Source organism: Syngnathus floridae, chromosome 16, assembly GCF_059516105.1.
Source record: "Syngnathus floridae isolate MCC-2025c chromosome 16, RoL_Sflo_1.0, whole genome shotgun sequence".
Taxonomy (NCBI): Eukaryota; Metazoa; Chordata; class Actinopteri; order Syngnathiformes; family Syngnathidae; genus Syngnathus; species Syngnathus floridae.
The window spans coordinates 12,454,425-12,480,362 of NC_142428.1; the positions used below are offsets into that span (position 1 = coordinate 12,454,425).

General features: G+C 48.2%; 2 protein-coding genes across 3 annotated transcripts; both read left to right on the forward strand.

The window, feature by feature from the left end:
* Nucleotides 1-24,726, forward strand: LOC148385744 (janus kinase and microtubule-interacting protein 3-like). Of its 2 annotated transcripts, XR_015863475.1 has the most exons (9): nucleotides 1-132; nucleotides 343-405; nucleotides 492-590; nucleotides 672-911; nucleotides 1,039-1,098; nucleotides 1,155-1,388; nucleotides 1,468-1,914; nucleotides 3,644-3,690; nucleotides 24,616-24,726. XR_015863475.1 is itself a non-coding variant. In XM_088400843.1 (8 exons), exons 1-7 carry the CDS (start codon nucleotides 64-66, stop codon nucleotides 1,582-1,584), a joined length of 882 nt encoding a protein of 293 aa, XP_088256969.1. In that variant the 5' UTR covers nucleotides 1-63; the 3' UTR covers nucleotides 1,585-1,593; nucleotides 1,963-2,163. The 2 variants fall into 2 exon arrangements, 1 of the variants encoding a protein (XP_088256969.1); XM_088400843.1 differs by lacking the exons at nucleotides 3,644-3,690; nucleotides 24,616-24,726 and adding an exon at nucleotides 1,963-2,163 and having other exon boundaries at nucleotides 1,468-1,593.
* On the forward strand, nucleotides 20,457-25,579 carry LOC148385745 (janus kinase and microtubule-interacting protein 3-like). Its single transcript, XM_088400841.1, has 16 exons — nucleotides 20,457-20,658; nucleotides 20,918-21,111; nucleotides 21,236-21,349; nucleotides 21,581-21,736; nucleotides 21,797-22,697; nucleotides 22,782-22,852; nucleotides 22,989-23,093; nucleotides 23,238-23,350; nucleotides 23,432-23,548; nucleotides 23,759-23,821; nucleotides 23,908-24,006; nucleotides 24,088-24,327; nucleotides 24,455-24,514; nucleotides 24,571-24,804; nucleotides 24,884-25,009; nucleotides 25,379-25,579. Exons 9-15 carry the CDS (start codon nucleotides 23,480-23,482, stop codon nucleotides 24,998-25,000), a joined length of 882 nt encoding a protein of 293 aa, XP_088256967.1. The 5' UTR covers nucleotides 20,457-20,658; nucleotides 20,918-21,111; nucleotides 21,236-21,349; nucleotides 21,581-21,736; nucleotides 21,797-22,697; nucleotides 22,782-22,852; nucleotides 22,989-23,093; nucleotides 23,238-23,350; nucleotides 23,432-23,479; the 3' UTR covers nucleotides 25,001-25,009; nucleotides 25,379-25,579.
* The last annotated feature ends 359 nt before the right edge of the window (nucleotides 25,580-25,938 follow it).

The following is a 25,938-nucleotide window of genomic DNA, read 5'->3' on the forward strand; positions in this document are numbered from 1 at the left end:
TCTCTGGTCTGAAAGGAGGAGGAGGAGCCTCCCTCCTCCTCCTTTCAGACCAGAGAAAAGCTGATGGTAGAAATGGGTCACTATCAAAGCAGAGTAGCAGATCTGGAGTCAGCGCTGAAGCAACAAGGACAGGTAAGCTCATCAATGAGCACACCTTTTTCTCAGACAAAATAGCTACATTCTTCAGTCACTCATTCGTCTGGCATTACTGGACCAACCCCCCCCCCGAATGTGGCTGGGAAAATGCGGAGAAAAGCAAATGTCATTTTCCAGTCAACCAAAGAATTTGTGGATGAAAATGACACAACATTCCAAAGCTGTCCACGCGTTTGTCTCTTCTAGAATGTCAAGTGGGTGGAGGAGAAGCAGCTGCTGCGTCAGAGCAATCAGCAGTTGGCCGAAAAGGTGACGGAAAGAAAGGCGCTGGGCGGAGTCGCTTGGCGTCACACCCGTCGGGAAGCCCCGCAGATGAGGTCTGACTGTCTTTTCAGGTCAGGCGGATGGAGGCGGAAGAAGCGCGTCTGAAAGAGCACATCCAGGATATCCGAGACCAAAACGAACTGCTTGAGTTCCGCATCCTGGAGCTGGAGGTGGGAAGACTCGCACAAGCGTGTTGAGGCCAGAGATGTGACGGACGGACGGACGGACGGATGCATGCCTCTGCCTTTCAGGAGAGGGAGTGGCGCTCCCCCGTCTTGAAGTTTCTGCAAGTCCGTTTCCCAGACGGCCTCAGCCCTTTGCAGATCTACTGCGAGGCCGAGGGCGTGAGCGTACGTAAGGCGTCCCTCGCAACCCTAACCTTAACCCGAGGTCCCAGAACATCTTACATTGCTCCTTGCGCCTTTCCCCCGGACATCGTCATCAGTGATCTGATGAAGAAGCTGGACATCCTGGGCTATAACGCCGCAAGTGTATGTCGAACTCCTTATGTTCGCACTCCACGAGACTCGGCGGCTCAAATGTGACTTTTGGAAGGCTTTGCGCTGAAAGAAGCTTGTTGACGCTGTGCCTTTGGGCTCGTCTATGTTCTGCAAGCAGAAGGGCTACCTGGATGAAGAGTTGGACTTCAGGAAGTGTTCCATGGACCAGGCTCATAAGGTAAGCCTCCCTCAAATCTCCCGCCGGACCACTGATGGACGAGGATTGCGGCCCAGAGGATCCTGGAGCTGGAGGCCATGTTGTACGAGGCGCTACCGCAGCGGGACTGCCCCGCCACGGACGGCGAAAAAGCCAGCCACGCTGGCGTGAATGACGTGCTGACGGCGGATCAGAGAGAAGAGCTTAGGAGCGCCGTGGACCAATGGAAGCGAGCCCTGATGTGCGAGTTTAGGGAGCGCGACGCTTGCATCCTCCAAGAGAGAATGGATCTGCTGCACAGCGCGCAACAGGTAAGGGCCCAAAGCCAGCCCGGCACTTACTTGCACGCTTACTGGCTTTTGAATGCCACTTTCCATTTGTCCGTCCTAGAGGAACAAAGAGCTGAAAGAATTCATCGAAGCTCAGAAGAGACAAATCAAACAATTGGAGGAGAAGTTTCTGTTTCTCTTTCTATTCTTCTCCTTGGCCTTCATTCTGTGGCCCTAACACCAGCTGGTGAGTGAGCTCCAGCGGCACCGCACTCGACACCTCCGATACACTGCCAGCCGGTCTCAGACGTTGGCAGACGCTCCGATGCCAACGTATACTCCCCGCCACGGTGACAGAGGCACCGCGTCACACCGGCGCTCATCCAATCAGAAGGCAGGAAAAGCAAATTCACATGCAGGGCACTTTTGAACCAGAAGAGAGCGCCACAAAAAACGGTTGTTGCCCCAAACGCGCACTAAAAAGGGTCAGAATAACAAGAGTCCCACTGGCCAGCCGGGGCCACCCGTCCAGCTGTTTCTTCAGGGGGGAAAAAAATTGGAGTCACCGGTGAGTACATTTTGCATTTAGCTCTGCTTTTCTGCTTCTGTCTTCAAGTGTGTGGCATCCTGCGATCAAAGATTCAGCCAACCCCAAAGCGGTTGACCTCAACGTCCCACCACCATGCCTACCAGAGCAGGTGACGTGATGCTTTGGACATCCTTCCGTCTCAGATGCCCAAAAGTACTCTTTGCCACATCTGCGGCAATACGGTGTCTTTTCAAAGGTGCAAATAAATCCAGCGTGGGCGGAACACGCACGTCTTCGGTTTTTCCCGCTTTGTTTGTGTGACAGCTGTTGTGAAAATTTTATACAAATAAAGTTGTATAGTACAGGTTTGGCCAAGCCGCAACTCCCGAACCGCATGCGGCTCTTTTATGTTCATATCAACATTTGTGTGTGTGTGTGTGTGTGTGTGTGGGGGGGGGGGGGGGGTTGTGCGTGTTGGCTTCACTTGAGTTCAATTTGGTATTTTGGTCATAAGCGCATGTGGTGAAATTCCACAAAGTAGGATGGGCAAACACATTTCTTTAAACTATGAGTGTCAATTGGGCTCTCGAAATGGCAGGGAAAAGATGCACAGCAAAACGAAAATACGTAGATGAACACAGGACGTTTTAATCAGAGTGGGAAAGTTTCTATTTTTTGTTGAACGTGATGGCAAACCATTCTGCCTGATATGTCAGACCTCAGCGCATTTCAAAGATTCAAATCTTCAGCGCCATGCACTTCAGCTCACTCCATGCTAACATTGATCAGGCGTCGAACCCGCAACATCATGCTTAAGAGGTGGCCATGCTAACCAGTGCGCCATTATGTCAACGCATAATAACTAAGTCTACTGATCAAAACAGCGGTTACTATATGACGTCGCTACGTCGTGGTCACGTGACGCAGACAAGACGTCAATGGACGTGGGCAGAGTTAACTTGTTTAAAAGGGAGTGGGCAGAAGAAATATTTAATTTATTTAAATCTATTTTGAGTGCACACCATTATGCCAATGCATAACAACTGTAAATCTACTAAACAAAACAGCGGTTGCTATATGACATCTGCCACGTCGTGGTCACGTGACATACGTGACGTCGATGGGCGTAACTTTCGCCGGAATTCAAATCCGCGGGGAGAGTTAACTTGTTTAAAAGAGAGTGGGCAGAAGAACTATTTAATTTATTTAAATCTATTTGGTGTGTGCGCCATTATGTCAATGCATAACAACTGTAAGTCTACTAAACAAAACAGCGGTTGCTATAGGACGTCTGCCACGTCGTGGTCACGTGACGCGGACGTGACGTCGACGCCTACTTTACATCCCACCGATCACAGGACCCCTCGGCTGCATAACCGTGCCCCCTTCCCAACCAATCGGATTTGCTATACGCGAAAACGACGCCAATGGAAAGAGCTTCCGCCCAAATTTAAATCCGTGGGCGTGGCTCGCAGCAGGAAGTAGGAAAATGGCGGCGATGTTGACAAAGACACAGCGGATGGTAACATACGACTAACAAGAGAAATATTGTTATTTTCTGCTTGCAACTGGACCGTCCAGAGCGTACACGGTAAGTACAACTCATCGTTTTTAAAAAGAAGTACTTTTGTTGCCCTGAAAAGCGAGTGAGCGTGGCGTTTGTGGGGGACGTCGAATTTCGACGATTCTTTCTGGTCAACGGTTGTAAATGATTGTGTTGATTAAAAAAGAAAACTTGATGTAACTCTACTTTTAACTGCCGTTTCAGATAGATTTGGAATTGCATCACATCCAATTTTGCCTAGAGCGTACACGGTAAGTAACACTCGTTGTGTTTAAGGAGATTTACGTTTGTAATAGCAGAAGTGTAGCCGCGTTGCGTTGTACGTGTGAATGTTGGTCCAGGCGAAATGTTAATGTTTAATTTCATTCCTTTAGGTTCCACGGTGTTTGTTGGCTGCAAGTTTTCCACTGCAAGAAGAGGCTCATATCATTGACCAGGAGCGAGCTACAATGGTGAGTGTCCATAACATTTATGTTAAACACTTCCTATTTCATGTCTAACAGTACTTGATTTAACAAATAACCATAAATAAATACAGTGTGGGCACTGAAGTTAACATATGTGATTATACTGCCTAATCTGTCACCGAGTAGATTGTTGCAAAGTAATATAAGATCCAAAGTTGTAATTCAGAATAGTTTTCTAAAGAAGGCCATTAGAATTATATACAAGTCTGATTACCCTGAACAAGCTATTAATTAAATCACAAATTCTTCAATTCAAAGATTTGGTAGATTATCAGACAAATAATGTCTAACAGTAATTGATTTAACACATCACGATAAGTAGATTGAGTGTGGGCACTCTCAAGTTAACATATACGATTATACTGCCTAATCTGTTACAGAGTATGTTGTTGCCAAGTAATGTAGAATAGATCCAAAGTAGTAATCCAGAATAGTTTTGAAGAGGCCATTAGAATAATAAACAAATCTGATTACCTTGAACATAATAACAAGCTAAGTGTTTAATATGTCCTATGAAGTCAAAATTGGGCTTCATCGTGTGGTGAAATTTGGAATTGCATCACATCCAATTTTGCCTGGGAACAAACAGATTAAATAAATCTTAGTTTTGAATAAGCCACTCCTTCTCAAACAAGTAACTCTGCTTATTTCGCGCAGTAGATGTTCTGTTAATATCTAGTATTTATACAAAGTCATAATTTAAATTGCTTTCAACCTTCATTCATCGGTTCAACCAACATTACTCGCTCTTATTACCAACTTGTATTGATTTAACTAAGCGTTTAATACTTCCTATCAGGTCTCAAGGCAAGATTTGGCAAAATACAGTTTCAGCAAATCCAATTTTGCCAGGGAACAAAAATAGATTAAATAAACTAAATAAGTCTTCTTCCCATTAAATAAATCAGAAAAGTCTGTCTTGTAACCAGTCCTCTTCAAACAAGTAAAGTCTGCCCATTTTGTGCCGTAGATTTTGTGTCTATGCCTAGTATTTAAACAAAATCATAATTTAAACGACTTCTTTCCTTCATTCACTTTGGAAATTTGGAATTGCAGCAAATCGAATTTTGCCAGGGAACAAAAATAGATCAATTAAACTAAATAAGTCTTCTTCCCATTAAATAAATTAAAAAAGTCTGTCTTGTAACCAGTCCTTTTCAAACAAGTAAAGTCTGCCCATTTTGTGCCGTCGATTCTGTGTTAATGCCTAGTATTTATACAAAATCATAATTTAAAGGACTTCATTCAGATTAAATAAATCTTAGTTTTGAATAAGCCACTCCTTCTCAAACAAGTAACTCTGCTTATTTCGCGCAGTAGATGTTCTGTTAATATCTAGTATTTATACAAAGTCATAATTTAAATTGCTTTCAACCTTCATTCATCGGTTCAACCAACATTACTCGCTCTTATTACCAACTTGTATTGATTTAACTAAGCGTTTAATACTTCCTATCAGGTCTCAAGGCAAGATTTGGCAAAATACAGTTTCAGCAAATCCAATTTTGCCAGGGAACAAAAATAGATTAAATAAACTAAATAAGTCTTCTTCCCATTAAATAAATCAGAAAAGTCTGTCTTGTAACCAGTCCTCTTCAAACAAGTAAAGTCTGCCCATTTTGTGCCGTAGATTTTGTGTCTATGCCTAGTATTTAAACAAAATCATAATTTAAACGACTTCTTTCCTTCATTCACTTTGGAAATTTGGAATTGCAGCAAATCGAATTTTGCCAGGGAACAAAAATAGATCAATTAAACTAAATAAGTCTTCTTCCCATTAAATAAATTAAAAAAGTCTGTCTTGTAACCAGTCCTTTTCAAACAAGTAAAGTCTGCCCATTTTGTGCCGTCGATTCTGTGTTAATGCCTAGTATTTATACAAAATCATAATTTAAAGGACTTCATTCCTTCATTCACTTTGGAAATTTGGAATTGCAGCACATCAAATTTTGCCTGGGAAGAAAAGTAGATTAAATAAATTTAATAAGTCTTACTACTTCCCATTAAATAAATTAAATACGTCTTACTTGTTCCCACTCCTTTTCAAAACAGTAGTTTAAAACGAGGGCCCTTCACTCAATCTTTAACCTCAACCCCGCACGTTGTGTTGTATCTGTGAATGTTGGTTGTGGCCAAATGATAGTTTTCTTTCATTCGTTTAGGTTCCAAGAAAACTTGATGTAACTCTACTTTTAACTGCCGTTTCAGATAAGCGGGTATTACGTCGCAGTCATGTGCCGCGGATATGACGTAATTGCCCGAACCTCCGCCAAAATTCAAATCTGTTGGCGCGATGGCCGTGAGCCACTGAGCAGCGACGATTATCAACGGAAATATCTTTATTTTCTGCTTGCAACTGGACCGTCTAGAGCGTACACGGTAAGTAACACTCATTGTGTTTAAGGAGATTTACGTTTGTAATAGCAGAAGTGTAGCCGCGTTGCGTTGTACGTGTGAACATTGGTCGAGGCGAAATGTTAATGTTTAATTTCATTCCTTTAGGTTCCACGGTGTTTGTTGGCTGCAAGTTTTCCACTGCAAGAAGAGGCTCGTATCATTGACCAGGAGCGAGCTACAATGGTGAGTAGCCATAACATTTATGTTAAACACTTCCTATTTCATGTCTAACAGTACTTGATTTAACAAATAACCATAAATAAATACAGTGTGGGCACTGAAGTTAACATATGTGATTATACTGCCTAATCTGTCACCGAGTAGATTGTTGCAAAGTAATATAAGATCCAAAATTGTAATTCAGAATAGTTTTCAAAAGAAGGCCATTAGAATTATATACAAGTCTGATTACCCTGAACAAGCTATTAATTAAATCACAAATTCTTCAATTCAAAGATTTGGTAGATTATCAGACAAATAATGTCTAACAGTAATTGATTTAACACATCACGATAAGTAGATTGAGTGTGGGCACTCTCAAGTTAACATATATGATTATACTGCCTAATCTGTTACAGAGTATGTTGTTGCCAAGTAATGTAGAATAGATCCAAAGTAGTAATCCAGAATAGTTTTGAAGAGGCCATTAGAATAATAAACAAATCTGATTACCTTGAACATAATAAAAAGCTAAGTGTTTAATATGTCCTATGAAGTCAAAATTGGGCACCATCATGTGGTGAAATTTGGAATTGCATCACATCCAATTTTGCCTGGGAACAAACAGATTAAATAAATCTTAGTTTTGAATAAGCCACTCCTTCTCAAACAAGTAAACTCTGCCCATTTCGCGCAGTAGATGTTCTGTTAATATCTAGTATTTATACAAAGTCATAATTTAAATTGCTTTCAACCTTCATTCATCGGTTCAACCAACATTACTCGCTCTTATTACCAACTTGTATTGATTTAACTAAGCGTTTAATACTTCCTATCAGGTCTCAAGGCAAGATTTGGCAAAATACAGTTTCAGCAAATCCAATTTTGCCAGGGAACAAAAATAGATTAAATAAACTAAATAAGTCTTCTTCCCATTAAATAAATCAGAAAAGTCTGTCTTGTAACCAGTCCTCTTCAAACAAGTAAAGTCTGCCCATTTTGTGCCGTAGATTTTGTGTCTATGCCTAGTATTTAAACAAAATCATAATTTAAACGACTTCTTTCCTTCATTCACTTTGGAAATTTGGAATTGCAGCAAATCGAATTTTGCCAGGGAACAAAAATAGATCAATTAAACTAAATAAGTCTTCTTCCCATTAAATAAATGAAAAAAGTCTGTCTTGTAACCAGTCCTTTTCAAACAAGTAAAGTCTGCCCATTTTGTGCCGTCGATTTTGTGTTAATGCCTAGTATTTATACAAAATCATAATTTAAAGGACTTCATTCCTTCATTCACTTTGGAAATTTGGAATTGCAGCACATCAAATTTTGCCTGGGAAGAAAAGTAGATTAAATAAATTTAATAAGTCTTACTACTTCCCATTAAATAAATTAAATACGTCTTACTTGTTCCCACTCCTTTTCAAAAAAGTAGTTTAAAACGAGGTCCCTTCACTCAACCTTTAACCCTATTTATTCACCTTCTAGGCTAAGTGTTAAAGGCTAAGTGTTAAAGGCTAAGTGTTAAAGGCTAAGTGTTAAAGGCTAAGTGTTAGAGGCTAAGTGCCAGAGGCTAAGTGCCAGAGGCTAGGCGCCAGAGGCGAGTTTTTGTGGGCTGAAGTTTTAGTGGGGTTAGTGTGAATACAATCCAAAAGAATACAACAGAATACAATACAATAGAATATAATACATAGATTAAATTCAATAGCTCTTACTACTTCCCATTAAATAAATTAAATACGTCTTACTTGTTCCCAATCCTTTTCAAAAAAGTAGTTTAAAACGAGGGCCCTTCACTCAACCTTTAACCTCAACCCCGCACGTCACATTGTGTTGTATCTGTGAATGTTGGTTGTGGCCAAATGATAGTTTTCTTTCATTCGTTTAGGTTCCACGGTGTTTGTTGGCTATGTTTTCCACTGTCAGAAGGATGAAAATACAAAGTACAACGCTTGGACGTGGGCGAAGACGTCACCGGTGAGTCCTTCCTTCCTATTTATTTACCTTCTAGATGCTAGAGGCTAAGTGTTAGAGGCTAAGTGTTAGAGGCTAAGTGTTAAAGGCAACACAATACGAACAACACAACACATTACGAACAACTCAACACAATATGAACAACACAATATGAACAACACAACACAATACGAACAACACAACACATTACGAACAACACAACACAATACGAACAACACAACGATACTGCACTGAACAACACGATACCGCACTGAGAAACACGATACCGCACTGAACAACACGATACCGCACTGAACAACACCATGCCGCACTGAACACCATGCCACACTGAACAACACCATCCCGCACTGAACAACACCATGCCGCACTAAATAACACCATGCCGCACTGAACAACACCATGCCTCACTGAACGACACCATGCCGCACTGAAAGACACCATGCCGCACTGAACGACACCATGCCGCACTGAAAGACACCATCCCGCACTGAACACCATGCCGCACTGAACAACACCATCCTGCACTGAACAACACCATCCCGCACTGAACAACACCATGCCGCACTGAACAACATTATGCCGCACTGAACATTATGCCGCACTGAACAACACCATGCCGCACTGAACAACACCATGCCGCACTGAACAACATTATGCCGCACTGAACAACATCATGCCGCACTGAACAACACCATGCCGCACTGAACAACACCATGCCGCACTGAACAACACCATGCCGCACTGAACAACATTATGCCGCACTGAACAACACCATGCCGCACTGAACAACACCATCCTGCACTGAACAACACCATTCCGCATTGAACACCATGCCGCACTGAACAACACCATCCCGCATTGAACAACACCATCCTGCACTGAACAACACCATGCCGCACTCAACAACACCATGCCGCACTGAACAACACCATTCCGCACTGAACAACACCATTTCCACTGAACAACACCATCCTGCACTGAACAACACCATCCCGCACTGAACAACACCATGCCGCATTGAACAACACCATCCTGCACTGAACAACACCATCCTGCACTGAACAACACCATGCCGCACTGAACAACACCATGCCGCACTGAACAACACCATGCCGCACTGAACAACACCATGCCGCACTGAACAACATTATGCCGCACTGAACAACATTATGTCGCACTGAACAACACCATGCCGCACTGAACAACACCATGCTGCACTGAACAACATTATGCCGCACTGAAAAACACCATGCCGCACTGAACAACACCATCCCGCACTGAACAACACCATGCCGCATTGAACAACACCATGCCGCACTGAACAACATCATGCTGCACTGAACAACATTATGCTGCACTGAACAACACGATCCTGCATTGAACAACACCATGCCGCACTGAACAACACCATCCTGAACTGAACAACACCATCCTGCACTGAACAACACCACCCCGCACTGAACAACACGATCCTGCATTGAACAACACCATCCCGCACTGAACAACACCATGCCGCACTGAACAACACCATTCCGCACTGAACAACACCATGCCGCACTGAACAACACCATGCCGCACTGAACAACACCATGCCGCACTGAACAACACCATGCCGCACTGAACAACACCATGCCGCACTGAACAACACCATCCCGCACTGAACAACACCATCCCGCACTGAACAACACCATGCCGCATTGAACAACACCATGCCGCACTGAACAACACCATCCTGCACTGAACAACACCATCCCGCACTGAACAACACCATGCCGTATTGAACAACACCATGCCGCACTGAACAACACCATCCCGCACTGAACAACACCATGCCGCACTGAAAAACATTATGGCGCACTGGACAACATTATGCCGCACTGAACAACACCATGCCGCACTGAACAACACCATGCCGCACTGAACAACACCATGCCGCACTGAACAACACCATGCCGCACTGAACAACACCATGCCGCACTGAACAACACCATGCCGCACTGAACAACACCATGCCGCACTGAACAACACGATCCCGCATTGAACAACACCATCCTGCACTGAACAACACCATGCCGCACTGAACAACACCATGCCGCACTGAACAGCAACATTCCGCACTGAACAACACCATGCCGCACTGAACAACACCATCCTGCACTGAACAACACCATCCCGCACTGAACAACACCATGCCGCATTGAACAACACCATGCCGCACTGAACAACACCATCCTGCACTGAACAACACCATGCCGCACTGAACAACACCATGCCGCACTGAACAACACCATGCCGCACTGAACAACATTATGCCGCACTGACGCATTGAACAACACCATGCCGCACTGAACAACACCATCCTGCACTGAACAACACCATCCCGCACTGAACAACACCATGCCGCATTGAACAACACCATGCCGCACTGAACAACACCATGCCGCACTGAACAACACCATGCCGCACTGAACAACACCATGCCGCACTGAACAACACCATGCCGCACTGGACAACACCATGCCGCACTGAACAACACCATGCCGCACTGAACAACACCATGCCGCACTGAACAACACCATCCCGCACTGAACAACACCATGCCGCATTGAACAACACCATGCCGCACTGAACAACACCATCCTGCACTGAACAACACCATCCCGCACTGAACAACACCATGCCGCATTGAACAACACCATGCCGCACTGAACAACACCATCCCGCACTGAACAACACCATGCCGCACTGAACAACATTATGGCGCACTGGACAACATTATGCCGCACTGAACAACACCATGCCGCACTGAACAACACCATGCCGCACTGAACAACACCATGCCGCACTGAACAACACCATGCCGCACTGAACAACATTATGCCGCACTGAACAACACCATGCCGCACTGAACAACACCATGCCGCACTGAACAACACGATCCCGCATTGAACAACACCATCCTGCACTGAACAACACCATGCCGCACTGAACAACACCATGCCGCACTGAACAGCAACATTCCGCACTGAACAACACCATGCCGCACTGAACAACACCATCCTGCACTGAACAACACCATGCCGCACTGAACAACATTATGGCGCACTGGACAACATTATGCCGCACTGAACAACACCATGCCGCACTGAACAACACCATGCCGCACTGAACAACACCATGCCGCACTGAACAACACCATGCCGCACTGAACAACATTATGCCGCACTGAACAACACCATGCCGCACTGAACAACACCATGCCGCACTGAACAACACGATCCCGCATTGAACAACACCATCCTGCACTGAACAACACCATGCCGCACTGAACAACACCATGCCGCACTGAACAGCAACATTCCGCACTGAACAACACCATGCCGCACTGAACAACACCATCCTGCACTGAACAACACCATCCCGCACTGAACAACACCATGCCGCATTGAACAACACCATGCCGCACTGAACAACACCATCCTGCACTGAACAACACCATGCCGCACTGAACAACACCATGCCGCACTGAACAACACCATCCTGCACTGAACAACACCATCCCGCACTGAACAACACCATGCCGTATTGAACAACACCATGCCGCACTGAACAACACCATCCCGCACTGAACAACACCATGCCGCACTGAACAACACCATGCCGCATTGAACAACACCATGCCGCACTGAACAACATCATGCTGCACTGAACAACATTATGCTGCACTGAACAACACGATCCTGCATTGAACAACACCATGCCGCACTGAACAACACCATCCTGAACTGAACAACACCATCCTGCACTGAACAACACCACCCCGCACTGAACAACACGATCCTGCATTGAACAACACCATCCCGCACTGAACAACACCATGCCGCACTGAACAACACCATTCCGCACTGAACAACACCATGCCGCACTGAACAACACCATGCCGCACTGAACAACACCATGCCGCACTGAACAACACCATGCCGCACTGAACAACACCATGCCGCACTGAACAACACCATCCCGCACTGAACAACACCATCCCGCACTGAACAACACCATGCCGCATTGAACAACACCATGCCGCACTGAACAACACCATCCTGCACTGAACAACACCATCCCGCACTGAACAACACCATGCCGTATTGAACAACACCATGCCGCACTGAACAACACCATCCCGCACTGAACAACACCATGCCGCACTGAAAAACATTATGGCGCACTGGACAACATTATGCCGCACTGAACAACACCATGCCGCACTGAACAACACCATGCCGCACTGAACAACACCATGCCGCACTGAACAACACCATGCCGCACTGAACAACACCATGCCGCACTGAACAACACCATGCCGCACTGAACAACACCATGCCGCACTGAACAACACCATGCCGCACTGAACAACACGATCCCGCATTGAACAACACCATCCTGCACTGAACAACACCATGCCGCACTGAACAACACCATGCCGCACTGAACAGCAACATTCCGCACTGAACAACACCATGCCGCACTGAACAACACCATCCTGCACTGAACAACACCATCCCGCACTGAACAACACCATGCCGCATTGAACAACACCATGCCGCACTGAACAACACCATCCTGCACTGAACAACACCATGCCGCACTGAACAACACCATGCCGCACTGAACAACACCATGCCGCACTGAACAACATTATGCCGCACTGACGCATTGAACAACACCATGCCGCACTGAACAACACCATCCTGCACTGAACAACACCATCCCGCACTGAACAACACCATGCCGCATTGAACAACACCATGCCGCACTGAACAACACCATGCCGCACTGAACAACACCATGCCGCACTGAACAACACCATGCCGCACTGAACAACACCATGCCGCACTGGACAACACCATGCCGCACTGAACAACACCATGCCGCACTGAACAACACCATGCCGCACTGAACAACACCATCCCGCACTGAACAACACCATGCCGCATTGAACAACACCATGCCGCACTGAACAACACCATCCTGCACTGAACAACACCATCCCGCACTGAACAACACCATGCCGCATTGAACAACACCATGCCGCACTGAACAACACCATCCCGCACTGAACAACACCATGCCGCACTGAACAACATTATGGCGCACTGGACAACATTATGCCGCACTGAACAACACCATGCCGCACTGAACAACACCATGCCGCACTGAACAACACCATGCCGCACTGAACAACACCATGCCGCACTGAACAACATTATGCCGCACTGAACAACACCATGCCGCACTGAACAACACCATGCCGCACTGAACAACACGATCCCGCATTGAACAACACCATCCTGCACTGAACAACACCATGCCGCACTGAACAACACCATGCCGCACTGAACAGCAAAATTCCGCACTGAACAACACCATGCCGCACTGAACAACACCATCCTGCACTGAACAACACCATGCCGCACTGAACAACATTATGGCGCACTGGACACTATTATGCCGCACTGAACAACACCATGCCGCACTGAACAACACCATGCCGCACTGAACAACACCATGCCGCACTGAACAACACCATGCCGCACTGAACAACATTATGCCGCACTGAACAACACCATGCCGCACTGAACAACACCATGCCGCACTGAACAACACGATCCCGCATTGAACAACACCATCCTGCACTGAACAACACCATGCCGCACTGAACAACACCATGCCGCACTGAACAGCAACATTCCGCACTGAACAACACCATGCCGCACTGAACAACACCATCCTGCACTGAACAACACCATCCCGCACTGAACAACACCATGCCGCATTGAACAACACCATGCCGCACTGAACAACACCATCCTGCACTGAACAACACCATGCCGCACTGAACAACACCATGCCGCACTGAACAACACCATGCCGCACTGAACAACATTATGCCGCACTGACGCATTGAACAACACCATGCCGCACTGAACAACACCATCCTGCACTGAACAACACCATCCCGCACTGAACAACACCATGCCGCATTGAACAACACCATGCCGCACTGAACAACACCATGCCGCACTGAACAACACCATGCCGCACTGAACAACACCATGCCGCACTGAACAACACCATGCCGCACTGAACAACACCATGCCGCACTGAACAACACCATGCCGCACTGAACAACACCATGCCGCACTGAACAACACCATGCCGCACTGAACAACACCATCCCGCACTGAACAACACCATGCCGCACTGAACAACACCATGCCGCACTGAACAACACCATCCATCACTGAACAACACCATCCCGCACTGAACAACACCATGCCGCATTGAACAACACCATGCCGCACTGAACAACACCATCCCGCACTGAACAACACCATGCCGCACTGAACAACATTATGGCGCACTGGACAACATTATGCCGCACTGAACAACACCATGCCGCACTGAACAACACCATGCCGCACTGAACAACACCATGCCGCACTGAACAACACCATGCCGCACTGAACAACATTATGCCGCACTGAACAACACCATGCCGCACTGAACAACACCATGCCGCACTGAACAACACGATCCCGCATTGAACAACACCATCCTGCACTGAACAACACCATGCCGGACTGAACAACACCATGCCGCACTGAACAGCAACATTCCGCACTGAACAACACCATGCCGCACTGAACAACACCATCCTGCACTGAACAACACCATCCCGCACTGAACAACACCATGCCGCATTGAACAACACCATGCCGCACTGAACAACACCATCCTGCACTGAACAACACCATGCCGCACTGAACAACACCATGCCGCACTGAACAACACCATGCCGCACTGAACAACATTATGCCGCACTGACGCATTGAACAACACCATGCCGCACTGAACAACACCATCCTGCACTGAACAACACCATCCCGCACTGAACAACACCATGCCGCATTGAACAACACCATGCCGCACTGAACAACACCATGCCGCACTGAACAACACCATGCCGCACTGAACAACACCATGCCGCACTGAACAACACCATGCCGCACTGAACAACACCATGCCGCACTGAACAACACCATCCCGCACTGAACAACACCATGCCGCATTGAACAACACCATGCCGCACTGAACAACACCATGCCGCACTGAACAACACCATTCCGCACTGAACAACACCATGCCGCACTGAACAACACCATCCCGGACTGAACAACACCATCCCGCTCTGAACAACACCATGCCGCATTGAACAACACCATGCCGCACTGAACAACACCATCCTGCACTGAACAACACCATGCCGCACTGAACAACACCATGCCGCACTGAACAACACCATGCCGCACTGAACAACATTATGCCGCACTGAACAACATTATGCCGCACTAAACAACATTATGTCGCACTGAACAACACCATGCTGCACTGAACAACACCATGCCGCACTGAACAACATTATGCCGCACTGAACAACACGATCCCGCATTGAACAACACCATCCCGCAGTGAACAACACCATGCCGCATTGAACAACACCATGCCGCACTGAACAACACCATGCTGCACTGAACAACATTATGCTGCACTGAACAACACGATCCTGCATTGAACAACACCATGCCGCACTGAACAACACCATCCTGCACTGAACAACACCATGCCGCACTGAACAACATTATGCCGCACTGAACAACACCATGCCGCACTGAACAACACCATGCCTTACTGAACAACACCATGCCGCACTGAACAACACGACGTCGCACTGAACAACACGACGCCGCACAGAACAACACGACGCCGCACAGAATAACACAATACCGCACAGAACAACACAATACCGCACAAACAGTTTTAGATAATATTACGTCGCAGTCATGTGACGCGGACATGACGTCAATAGGCGGAACTCACGGCAAAATTATAATCCGTGGGCGTGGCTTGCAACAGGAAGTAGGAAAGCGGCAATTCTGGCAAACAAGACACAGCGGTTAGTAACACGATGACTAACAAGGCAAATATTTTTGTTTTCAGCTTGCAACTTGACCGTCTAGAGCGTACAAGGTAATTACAACTGGTTTTTTTTAGCCCTGAAAAGCGAGGGAGTGTGGCGTTTGGGAGGAATGTCGAACTCGGCGTCTGCTTCCAGCCACAGACGCCAAATTTCGACGATTATTTCGACTGGTCAACGGTTGTAAATTATTGCGTTGACTAAAAACTTTATTTAACTCTACTCTTAACTTTGCCGTTTCAGATATGCGGGTATTACACCGCGGAAATGACGTCAATAGGCTGAACTCTCGCCAAAATTCAAATCTGTGGGCGCAATGGCCTTGAGCGAGACACCGGATACAAACACGACGATTATCAACAGAAATATCTTTATTTTCTGCTTGCAAGTGGACCGTCTAGAGCGTACACGGTAAGTACAACTCATTGTGTTTAAAAAGATTTACGTTTGTGTAGTTTGCGTTGCGTTGTATCTGTGAATGTTGGTTGAGGCTAAATGTTAATGTTTAATTTCATTCCTTTAGGTTCCACGGTGTTTGTTGGCTGTATGTTTTCCACTGCAAGAAGAGGCTCGTATCATTGACCAGCAGGAGCTACAATGGTGAGTACCCCTTTCGTCTTCCATTTATGTTAAACACTTCCTATTTCATGTGTAACAGTACTCGATTTAACAAATAACCATAAATAAATACAGTGTGGGCAGTCACGTTAACATATGTGATTATCCTGCCTAATATGTTTATCACAAATATGTCACTAATCACTAATATGTTTATTTGTTTATCACAACACCTTTGGACCTTCAGCAATCGATTATTTCCCTTCATCTACATAGAGACAGAACGATGGTGTCTTAAACATCTCATTCATTTCACCAAATAACTTCACGCAGGTGGATAACGGCCGTCTCGGTCACGCTATATTGCGTGATGCAGTTTTGAAGAACCAAATGCATTTATTCAATGAATAAGTCAAGCTAGTTCTATGTTTATGATGTTGTAAGTTACGGTACCGATTGAAGTTGAGTTCGAAGCCAGTGGAAAACAGCGCTGCGTTTGTGCTCTCCAGGTACAAATGTTGTGATCTCTGACTGACGACCGGGCGAGACTCGAGTAAGAGATGTCCAAACGAGCTCCGGCAGGGCGGGCCAAGGCGGAGCGAACGGACGCCCTTCAGGCCGCCAATGACGAGCTGAGAACCAAACTGATGGACGTCCAGTTAGAACTTCAGCAGGAGAAGAACAAGGTGAAAACCTCAACAGACAGACACTGCCTGCCTCCCTGCCTGCCTCCCTGCCTGCCTCCCTCCCTCCCTCCCAGTTTTCCCGATGTAGATTAGACATGCGTGTGCCATGACTGTGTCAGCCTACATCAACAAATGCACCGAGGACGTCAGCACCACTAAGAATATCATCACCCGGGGCAACCAACGACCCTGGATGACTGAGGAGGTACGTCAAACGCTACGAGCGCGGAACTCTGCCTTCAAGTCTGGCGACAAGGAGACACTGAGGACAGCGAGAGCCAACTTGAACCGTGCCATCAGGATAGCGAAGCGAGACCGCAGTCGAAAATTTCAGGATCGTTTCCACGACGTCAAAAACATCAGGAGTATGTGGCAAGGCATACGGGCGATTACAGACTACAACTCACTCTCCCCCCCCCCGGTGGGTGTAGTTGATGCTGACTTTCTAAATGGTCTAAATAACTTCTTTGGGAGGTTCGAGGCACTAAACGGCACTCCAGCAGTTAAAACTGTCCCCCATCAGGAAGAGGAGGTACTCTGCCTTGACTCCGCCGATGTGTTGAAGACCCTGAGGAGAGTCAACCCCTGTAAGGCCCCTGGCCCCGACAACATTCCTGGGCGTGTGTTCAGGGAATGTGCAAGTCATCTGGCTGGGGTCATCACAGACATTTTTAACACCTCGCTGGGCCAAGCCACAGTGCCGGCGTGCTTTAAGACTGCCTCCATCATTCCGGTGCCGAAGAAACCTCAAATCACCTCATTTAATGATTACCGGCCTGTTGCACTGACTCCGGTTATGATGAAGTGCTTCGAAAGGCTGCTTAAAGGTCACATCGTTTCCAGACTCCCCCTATTATTTGACCCGTTCCAGTTTGCCGACCGGCAAAACCGCTCCACTCAGGACGCCATCTCCTCCGTTCTTCACCTGAGCCTGGCTCACCTGGAGGAGAAGAACACCCATGTGCGGAGGCTGTTCCTGGACTTCAGCTCAGCGTTTGACACCATCATCCCACAGCATCTGGTAGGAAAATTGGAACACCTGGGCTTCAACACCCCCCTTCGCAACTGGCTGCTAGACTTCCTCAGCAACAGACCTCAGTCAGTCCGGGTCGGACAGAACACCTCTGATGTCATCACCCTCAGCACAGGCTCCCTTCAGGGCTGCGTCCTGAGCCCCCTGCTGTTCACCCTGATGACACACGACTGCGTCCTCAGGTTCACCACCAATCACATCGTGAAGTCAGCAGACGACACAACGGTGGTGGGGCTCATCAGAGACAACAACGACCTGGACTACAGAGAGGAGGTGGAGCAGCTGGTGGGCTGGTGCAGAGAAAACAGCCTGATCCTGAATGAGGAGAAGATGAAGGAGATCATCGTCGACTTCAGGAAAAAACAGCCTCACCACGCTCCACTGATCATCAACAGCTCAGCTGTGGAGGTGGTCAGCACCACCAAATTCCTGGGGGTCCACATCACAGAAGACCTCACCTGGACTATGAACACTACGGCACTGGTCAAGAGGGCACAGAAGCGCTTGTACTTACAGCGGAGGATGAGGAGAGCCCACCTGCCCCCACCCATCATGAGGACGTTCTACAGGAGCACCATAGAGAGCATTCTGACAAGCTGTCTCTCTGTGTGGTGTGGAGGCTGCACCGCCTCCGATTGGAAGAACGTGAGGAGAGTGGTGAGGACAGCAGAGAGGATCATAGGGGCTCCTCTTCCCTCCATTCAGGACATTTCATCTCAGCGCTGCATGTCCCGTGCCCGTAACATCATCAATGACCCATCACACCCCCACCATGGACTGTTCTCCCTGCTGCCCTCTGGGAAGAGGTTTGCAGCATCCGCTGCAGGTCCACCAGGTTCTGCAACAGCTTTTTCCCTGCTGTCATCAGACTGTTGAACACTAGAACTGTTGAGCTCTAAACTGAACTCTGCATCACACATTCACAGAACTGTACTTTATGACACTACGGACCTCTATCTTGCACTATCTCGCACTACCAACTTTACTGAACTTGTATAAACCCTTTAAATAGAAGTTTAATACATGGTTTAGCATTCCTCTGCACACTCTTGAATACTGTTTTGCCTACTTGCACTATTGCATAATTATCACTGCTGCACTTTATACTTATTTTTAATATATATATATATATATATATATAGTATATGTATATATATATATTTTCATAGGATATGTTACTTCTATTCAACTGCAATATCACTACTTTGTTGTAAGACGTATGCAACGGAATTTCGTTTTGTATGCACCATGTGCAGACAAGATGACAATAAAGTTTGTCTAAGTCTAAGTCTAAGTCATGTCAGGTCAGCTGTCTGGAGAGAGAGAGAAGTCAGGACCTGCGGGCGGAGCACCACCGTGCCACCGCCGCCATGACGGAACTCAAAAGCAAACTCCATGAGGAGAAGCAGAAAGAGTTAGCCATTACCAGGGAGACATTACTGCGGCAGCATGAAATGGAGCTGATGAGAGTGATCAAAATCAAAGATGGAGAGATCCAGCGACTGAATGCCTTGGTCCTCAGCCTGAGGGACGGCTCCATGGACAAGGTGATCCGCTCTATCCGTGTCTGACTATCCGCACGCCACGTCGGGCTTCGATGCGGCCGCTACCGTATTGTGTAGCTTGTCCCCAGTAAGCGTCGCGGCGCTCCGTTGCGGTCTCAACGGCCCGGTGTGGCGCAATGTCTGCTCAGGTGAGGAGGGGGGGCGCTTTGCTGGCGGAGGTGGAGGAGACGCGGCGGTGTCGGGAGACCGAGCGGTGTCGCCTCCACCAGGAGCGCGGAAGAAGCCCTGGCAGCGGCCCAGCAGGCCTGGCAGTCCCGAGCGGCCGAGCTCCGATCGGCTCATCACCAGCAGCGGGAGGAGCTGAGCCGAACCAAGAGAGACTGCGAGAGGGAGATCCGCCGACTGGTAGGACTGATCAGATGCGCGGTGCGTGGCTATGTTCCCAATTTCGTTGTATACCTGCAGTGCAATGACACCTAAGGCATTCTATTCTATTCTATTTCACAAGAAGAAAATGTCCGGTTGCTCGCTTCGCTTTTGTCACAGCAAAGGTGTTCTAGTCGATTCAAGAAAAAAAATTGGCCGGTTGCTCTCTTTGTTTTTGTCACAATTCTGGCAAATGAGTTTGCCCGCCTGCCTGAGCGCTCCCCGTTTGTACATCCAGACGGATGAGATCAAGCTGAAAGACAGAGCGGTTAGTGTTTTGGATGAAGCCCTGGGGCCGGCCACGTCCACCGCCTTCAGCTGCAGACTCAGGCTGCCGAGCAGCAGATCGCTGCCCTGAGGGATTCCCAAAGGGCGGGCCTAAACTACCCTGGAAGTGGGGTCAACGCCGCTACTAGCAATCCTCTTCATTGCGTAAGCCACCTCATCACACACTTGCAGTACGCATGACTTAGTTCGTTGCTGGAGGAAGGTAGCACAAAAACAGTTTTGAACTTTGAACGAGTGCTTGTGTGTGTGTGTTGCGGGGCGTTTTCAGTCTCAGGAGGATCGGGACACGCGACGGTTTCATCTGAAAATCGCTGAGCTCAGCGCAGTCATCAGGAACCTGGAGGATCGAAACGCCCTGCTTTCTGAAGAGCGCAATGAACTGGTAATTTATTGACGGCACGCTTGAAGGTTTGCGCTACGTTTGATGCGCGCCATCCAGCGAGGCACCCATTGCGCTTGCTTATTAGTTGAGCGGCGCGTCGAGTCGGTTGCCTGGTAGATGTCTTTTATTGGGAGCCAAAGCCACGATTCCGTTCAAACCGATGCAAAAGGAATGGATACGTTCTGGCCCGCGTGTTGTGCGTCTTTCACATCCCGCACTTCATGCTTGCAGCTAAAGCGACTGAGAGAAACAGAAAGCCAGTTTCTGCCACTCCTGTACAAAAACAAACGCCTGAGCAGGAAGAATGAAGAACTCTCGCTGGTGCTGTGTCGCCTTGAAAACAAAGTGCGCTTTGTCACCCAGGAGAACGAGGAGATGGCAAGCTTGGTAAGTCGACGCGGACAACGGCGGCGTGCCAACAGAGTCCACTGCATTTGTGTTCCACAGAGAAGGCCTAGTTCGCTCAATGACCTGGACCGCGGTTGCGGCCAGCAGGACGGTGAAATGGAGTTCCTTCAAGTTGTGGAGCAGCGGCACATCATCGACGACTTGTCCAAGGTCTTCAGGCAGGCGACTCGGTGCACGTACGGCAGCGCCACGCTCGCTCGCTGTCGCCAGGAAACCTTTTCCGTCCAAAGCTTGGCCGGCGGCCGCCATCCAAAAAATTGGCCCCTTAAATTCCGACCTTTCAAGCAGGAGCATTGTGCGCACGCGTTTGAACACGCTTTAGACTTGTTTTGCCGTTTTCAGCAGCTCAAAGCTCCCGTTTTGTCAGCGCCTTTGCCACTCGCTGTGCGCTGAAAACGACGGACTTGCCCGGCTGCTCAGCCCGTCAACCATGAGCCGCGAGCGCGACATCATTGTCCGTAGGCAGCTAGTGGCAAAATGCACCCTGTTAGAGTTGCGCTCGCTCCAACTTATTTTGCAAGAACCACACGGGAGACAAGTAAGTTCTTTTGGACACCTGCAGGTGGAGAGTCCATCCGTTGTACGAATGAAGTCTGACTCTCGGCTCCTGCACGAGCATTTTAATTAAGAGAAACAGGGTGGGTGTAAGAGTGGATTGAATAGAGGAAGCCCTTGACCTCTAGTCAAAACATAGCAAGGGGTGTTTTACGACTTTGTGTAGGAAGGGATAAGCGATAGGGATAAATAAGGGATAAATAATATTATTTATTACAGGTTGCAGTCAAAGTCAAAGCAACATAATGATACGATAAAGATAATCTGGAAAACCCTGACACACCCTGTAGTTGTCACTTTTGGAAAAGACAAGCGTCCCTCCAATCATCGCCGGTGACGTGTTTTTCAGGCTCTGGAGACAGGAGCTCATGTCAGAAATGTCATTGTGAGTCGCGTTTGTTTCTGCGCCGGAGCCGTTCGTTCCCTTTGCATCCAAAGAATCTCAAAGGCGGATTATTTGTGTCGACAGGAGAGAGATTTGCTGCTACGATACCGACGTCGAGAATCTCTGAGGAGGAACAAAGCGTGAGGTCCTGCAAGGTGAGTCTGTTTGTTTGCGGCTGCTTGGTGTTGCGCAAGATGAAATGGCCTTTTTCTCGCTATCGTTCCTCTCGTCGATTCATCGTGAGGTGTCGCTTCAGTTTGTTCAGAGAGATGTTTGCTTCCGCGCCCGCAGGTCATCGAAACATTTTACGGCTACGACGAAGACGTGTTGGTGGACTCGGACGGATCGTCCTTGTCTTTTCACACCGACAGAACCCCCGACACGGAACCCGAAGAGGTAGCCCGCCATTTCTGCCAGCGTATTGGCACCAAACATTCCTCTTCAGCCTGGAATCGGACTCGTCTTTGCGTCGCGGGTGCTTTGTCGCCGGTCTGACTGATTCTGGTACTAGTGCTGTGTTGCATTGGTGTGTGCATGAAGAGGCGGAGCTTCGCTACCGCCAGCTGACGCAAGAATATCAAGCGCTGCAACGAGCCTACGCTCTGCTAGCCCAGACCAGCGAAGGGGACTACGACGCCGAGAAGGAGATCAAGGTGGCGCCCCTTCCCGCAACCCCCGGCCGGGTCGCAGCCTCCCCGTTCTCACCCAGCCTCGGGTGTTCTCTGGTCTGAAAGGAGGAGGAGGAGCCTCCCTCCTCCTCCTTTCAGACCAGAGAAAAGCTGATGGTAGAAATGGGTCACTATCAAAGCAGAGTAGCAGATCTGGAGTCAGCGCTGAAGCAACAAGGACAGGTAAGCTCATCAATGAGCACACCTTTTTCTCAGACAAAATAGCTACATTCTTCAGTCACTCATTCGTCTGGCATTACTGGACCAACCCCCCCCCCGAATGTGGCTGGGAAAATGCGGAGAAAAGCAAATGTCATTTTCCAGTCAACCAAAGAATTTGTGGATGAAAATGACACAACATTCCAAAGCTGTCCACGCGTTTGTCTCTTCTAGAATGTCAAGTGGGTGGAGGAGAAGCAGCTGCTGCGTCAGAGCAATCAGCAGTTGGCCGAAAAGGTGACGGAAAGAAAGGCGCTGGGCGGAGTCGCTTGGCGTCACACCCGTCGGGAAGCCCCGCAGATGAGGTCTGACTGTCTTTTCAGGTCAGGCGGATGGAGGTGGAAGAAGCGCGTCTGAAAGAGCACATCCAGGATATCCGAGACCAAAACGAACTGCTTGAGTTCCGCATCCTGGAGCTGGAGGTGGGAAGACTCGCACAAGCGTGTTGAGGCCAGAGATGTGACGGACGGACGGACGGACGGATGCATGCCTCTGCCTTTCAGGAGAGGGAGTGGCGCTCCCCCGTCTTGAAGTTTCTGCAAGTCCGTTTCCCAGACGGCCTCAGCCCTTTGCAGATCTACTGCGAGGCCGAGGGCGTGAGCGTACGTAAGGCGTCCCTCGCAACCCTAACCTTAACCCGAGGTCCCAGAACATCTTACATTGCTCCTTGCGCCTTTCCCCCGGACATCGTCATCAGTGATCTGATGAAGAAGCTGGACATCCTGGGCTATAACGCCGCAAGTGTATGTCGAACTCCTTATGTTCGCACTCCACGAGACTCGGCGGCTCAAATGTGACTTTTGGAAGGCTTTGCGCTGAAAGAAGCTTGTTGACGCTGTGCCTTTGGGCTCGTCTATGTTCTGCAAGCAGAAGGGCTACCTGGATGAAGAGTTGGACTTCAGGAAGTGTTCCATGGACCAGGCTCATAAGGTAAGCCTCCCTCAAATCTCCCGCCGGACCACTGATGGACGAGGATTGCGGCCCAGAGGATCCTGGAGCTGGAGGCCATGTTGTACGAGGCGCTACCGCAGCGGGACTGCCCCGCCACGGACGGCGAAAAAGCCAGCCACGCTGGCGTGAATGACGTGCTGACGGCGGATCAGAGAGAAGAGCTTAGGAGCGCCGTGGACCAATGGAAGCGAGCCCTGATGTGCGAGTTTAGGGAGCGCGACGCTTGCATCCTCCAAGAGAGAATGGATCTGCTGCACAGCGCGCAACAGGTAAGGGCCCAAAGCCAGCCCGGCACTTACTTGCACGCTTACTGGCTTTTGAATGCCACTTTCCATTTGTCCGTCCTAGAGGAACAAAGAGCTGAAAGAATTCATCGAAGCTCAGAAGAGACAAATCAAACAATTGGAGGAGAAGTTTCTGTTTCTCTTTCTATTCTTCTCCTTGGCCTTCATTCTGTGGCCCTAACACCAGCTGGTGAGTGAGCTCCAGCGGCACCGCACTCGACACCTCCGATACACTGCCAGCCGGTCTCAGACGTTGGCAGACGCTCCGATGCCAACGTATACCCCCCGCCACGGTGACAGAGGCACCGCGTCACACCGGCGCTCATCCAATCAGAAGGCAGGAAAAGCAAATTCACATGCAGGGCACTTTTGAACCAGAAGAGAGCGCCACAAAAAACGGTTGTTGCCCCAAACGCGCACTAAAAAGGGTCAGAATAACAAGAGTCCCACTGGCCAGCCGGGGCCACCCGTCCAGCTGTTTCTTCAGGGGGGAAAAAAATTGGAGTCACCGGTGAGTACATTTTGCATTTAGCTCTGCTTTTCTGCTTCTGTCTTCAAGTGTGTGGCATCCTGCGATCAAAGATTCAGCCAACCCCAAAGCGGTTGACCTCAACGTCCCACCACCATGCCTACCAGAGCAGGTGACGTGATGCTTTGGACATCCTTCCGTCTCAGATGCCCAAAAGTACTCTTTGCCACATCTGCGGCAATACGGTGTCTTTTCAAAGGTGCAAATAAATCCAGCGTGGGCGGAACACGCACGTCTTCGGTTTTTCCCGCTTTGTTTGTGTGACAGCTGTTGTGAAAATTTTATACAAATAAAGTTGTATAGTACAGGTTTGGCCAAGCCGCAACTCCCGAACCGCATGCGGCTCTTTTATGTTCATATCAACATTTGTGTGTGTGTGTGTGTGTGTGGGGGGGGGGGGGGGTTGTGCGTGTTGGCTTCACTTGAGTTCAATTTGGTATTTTGGTCATAAGCGCATGTGGTGAAATTCCACAAAGTAGGATGGGCAAACACATTTCTTTAAACTATGAGTGTCAATTGGGCTCTCGAAATGGCAGGGAAAAGATGCACAGCAAAACGAAAATACGTAGATGAACACAGGACGTTTTAAT

Coding starts and splice junctions, on each gene's coding strand:
- LOC148385744 (XM_088400843.1), top strand. CDS start 64: ATGGTAGAAATGGGTCACTATCAAAGCAGAGTAGCAGATCTGGAGTCA. Junction 406..491: donor ATCAGCAGTTGGCCGAAAAG/GTGACGGAAAGA, acceptor CTGTCTTTTCAG/GTCAGGCGGATGGAGGCGGA. Junction 591..671: donor TCCGCATCCTGGAGCTGGAG/GTGGGAAGACTC, acceptor TCTGCCTTTCAG/GAGAGGGAGTGGCGCTCCCC.
- LOC148385745 (XM_088400841.1), top strand. CDS start 23,480: ATGGTAGAAATGGGTCACTATCAAAGCAGAGTAGCAGATCTGGAGTCA. Junction 23,549..23,758: donor CGCTGAAGCAACAAGGACAG/GTAAGCTCATCA, acceptor TGTCTCTTCTAG/AATGTCAAGTGGGTGGAGGA. Junction 24,805..24,883: donor TGCTGCACAGCGCGCAACAG/GTAAGGGCCCAA, acceptor TGTCCGTCCTAG/AGGAACAAAGAGCTGAAAGA.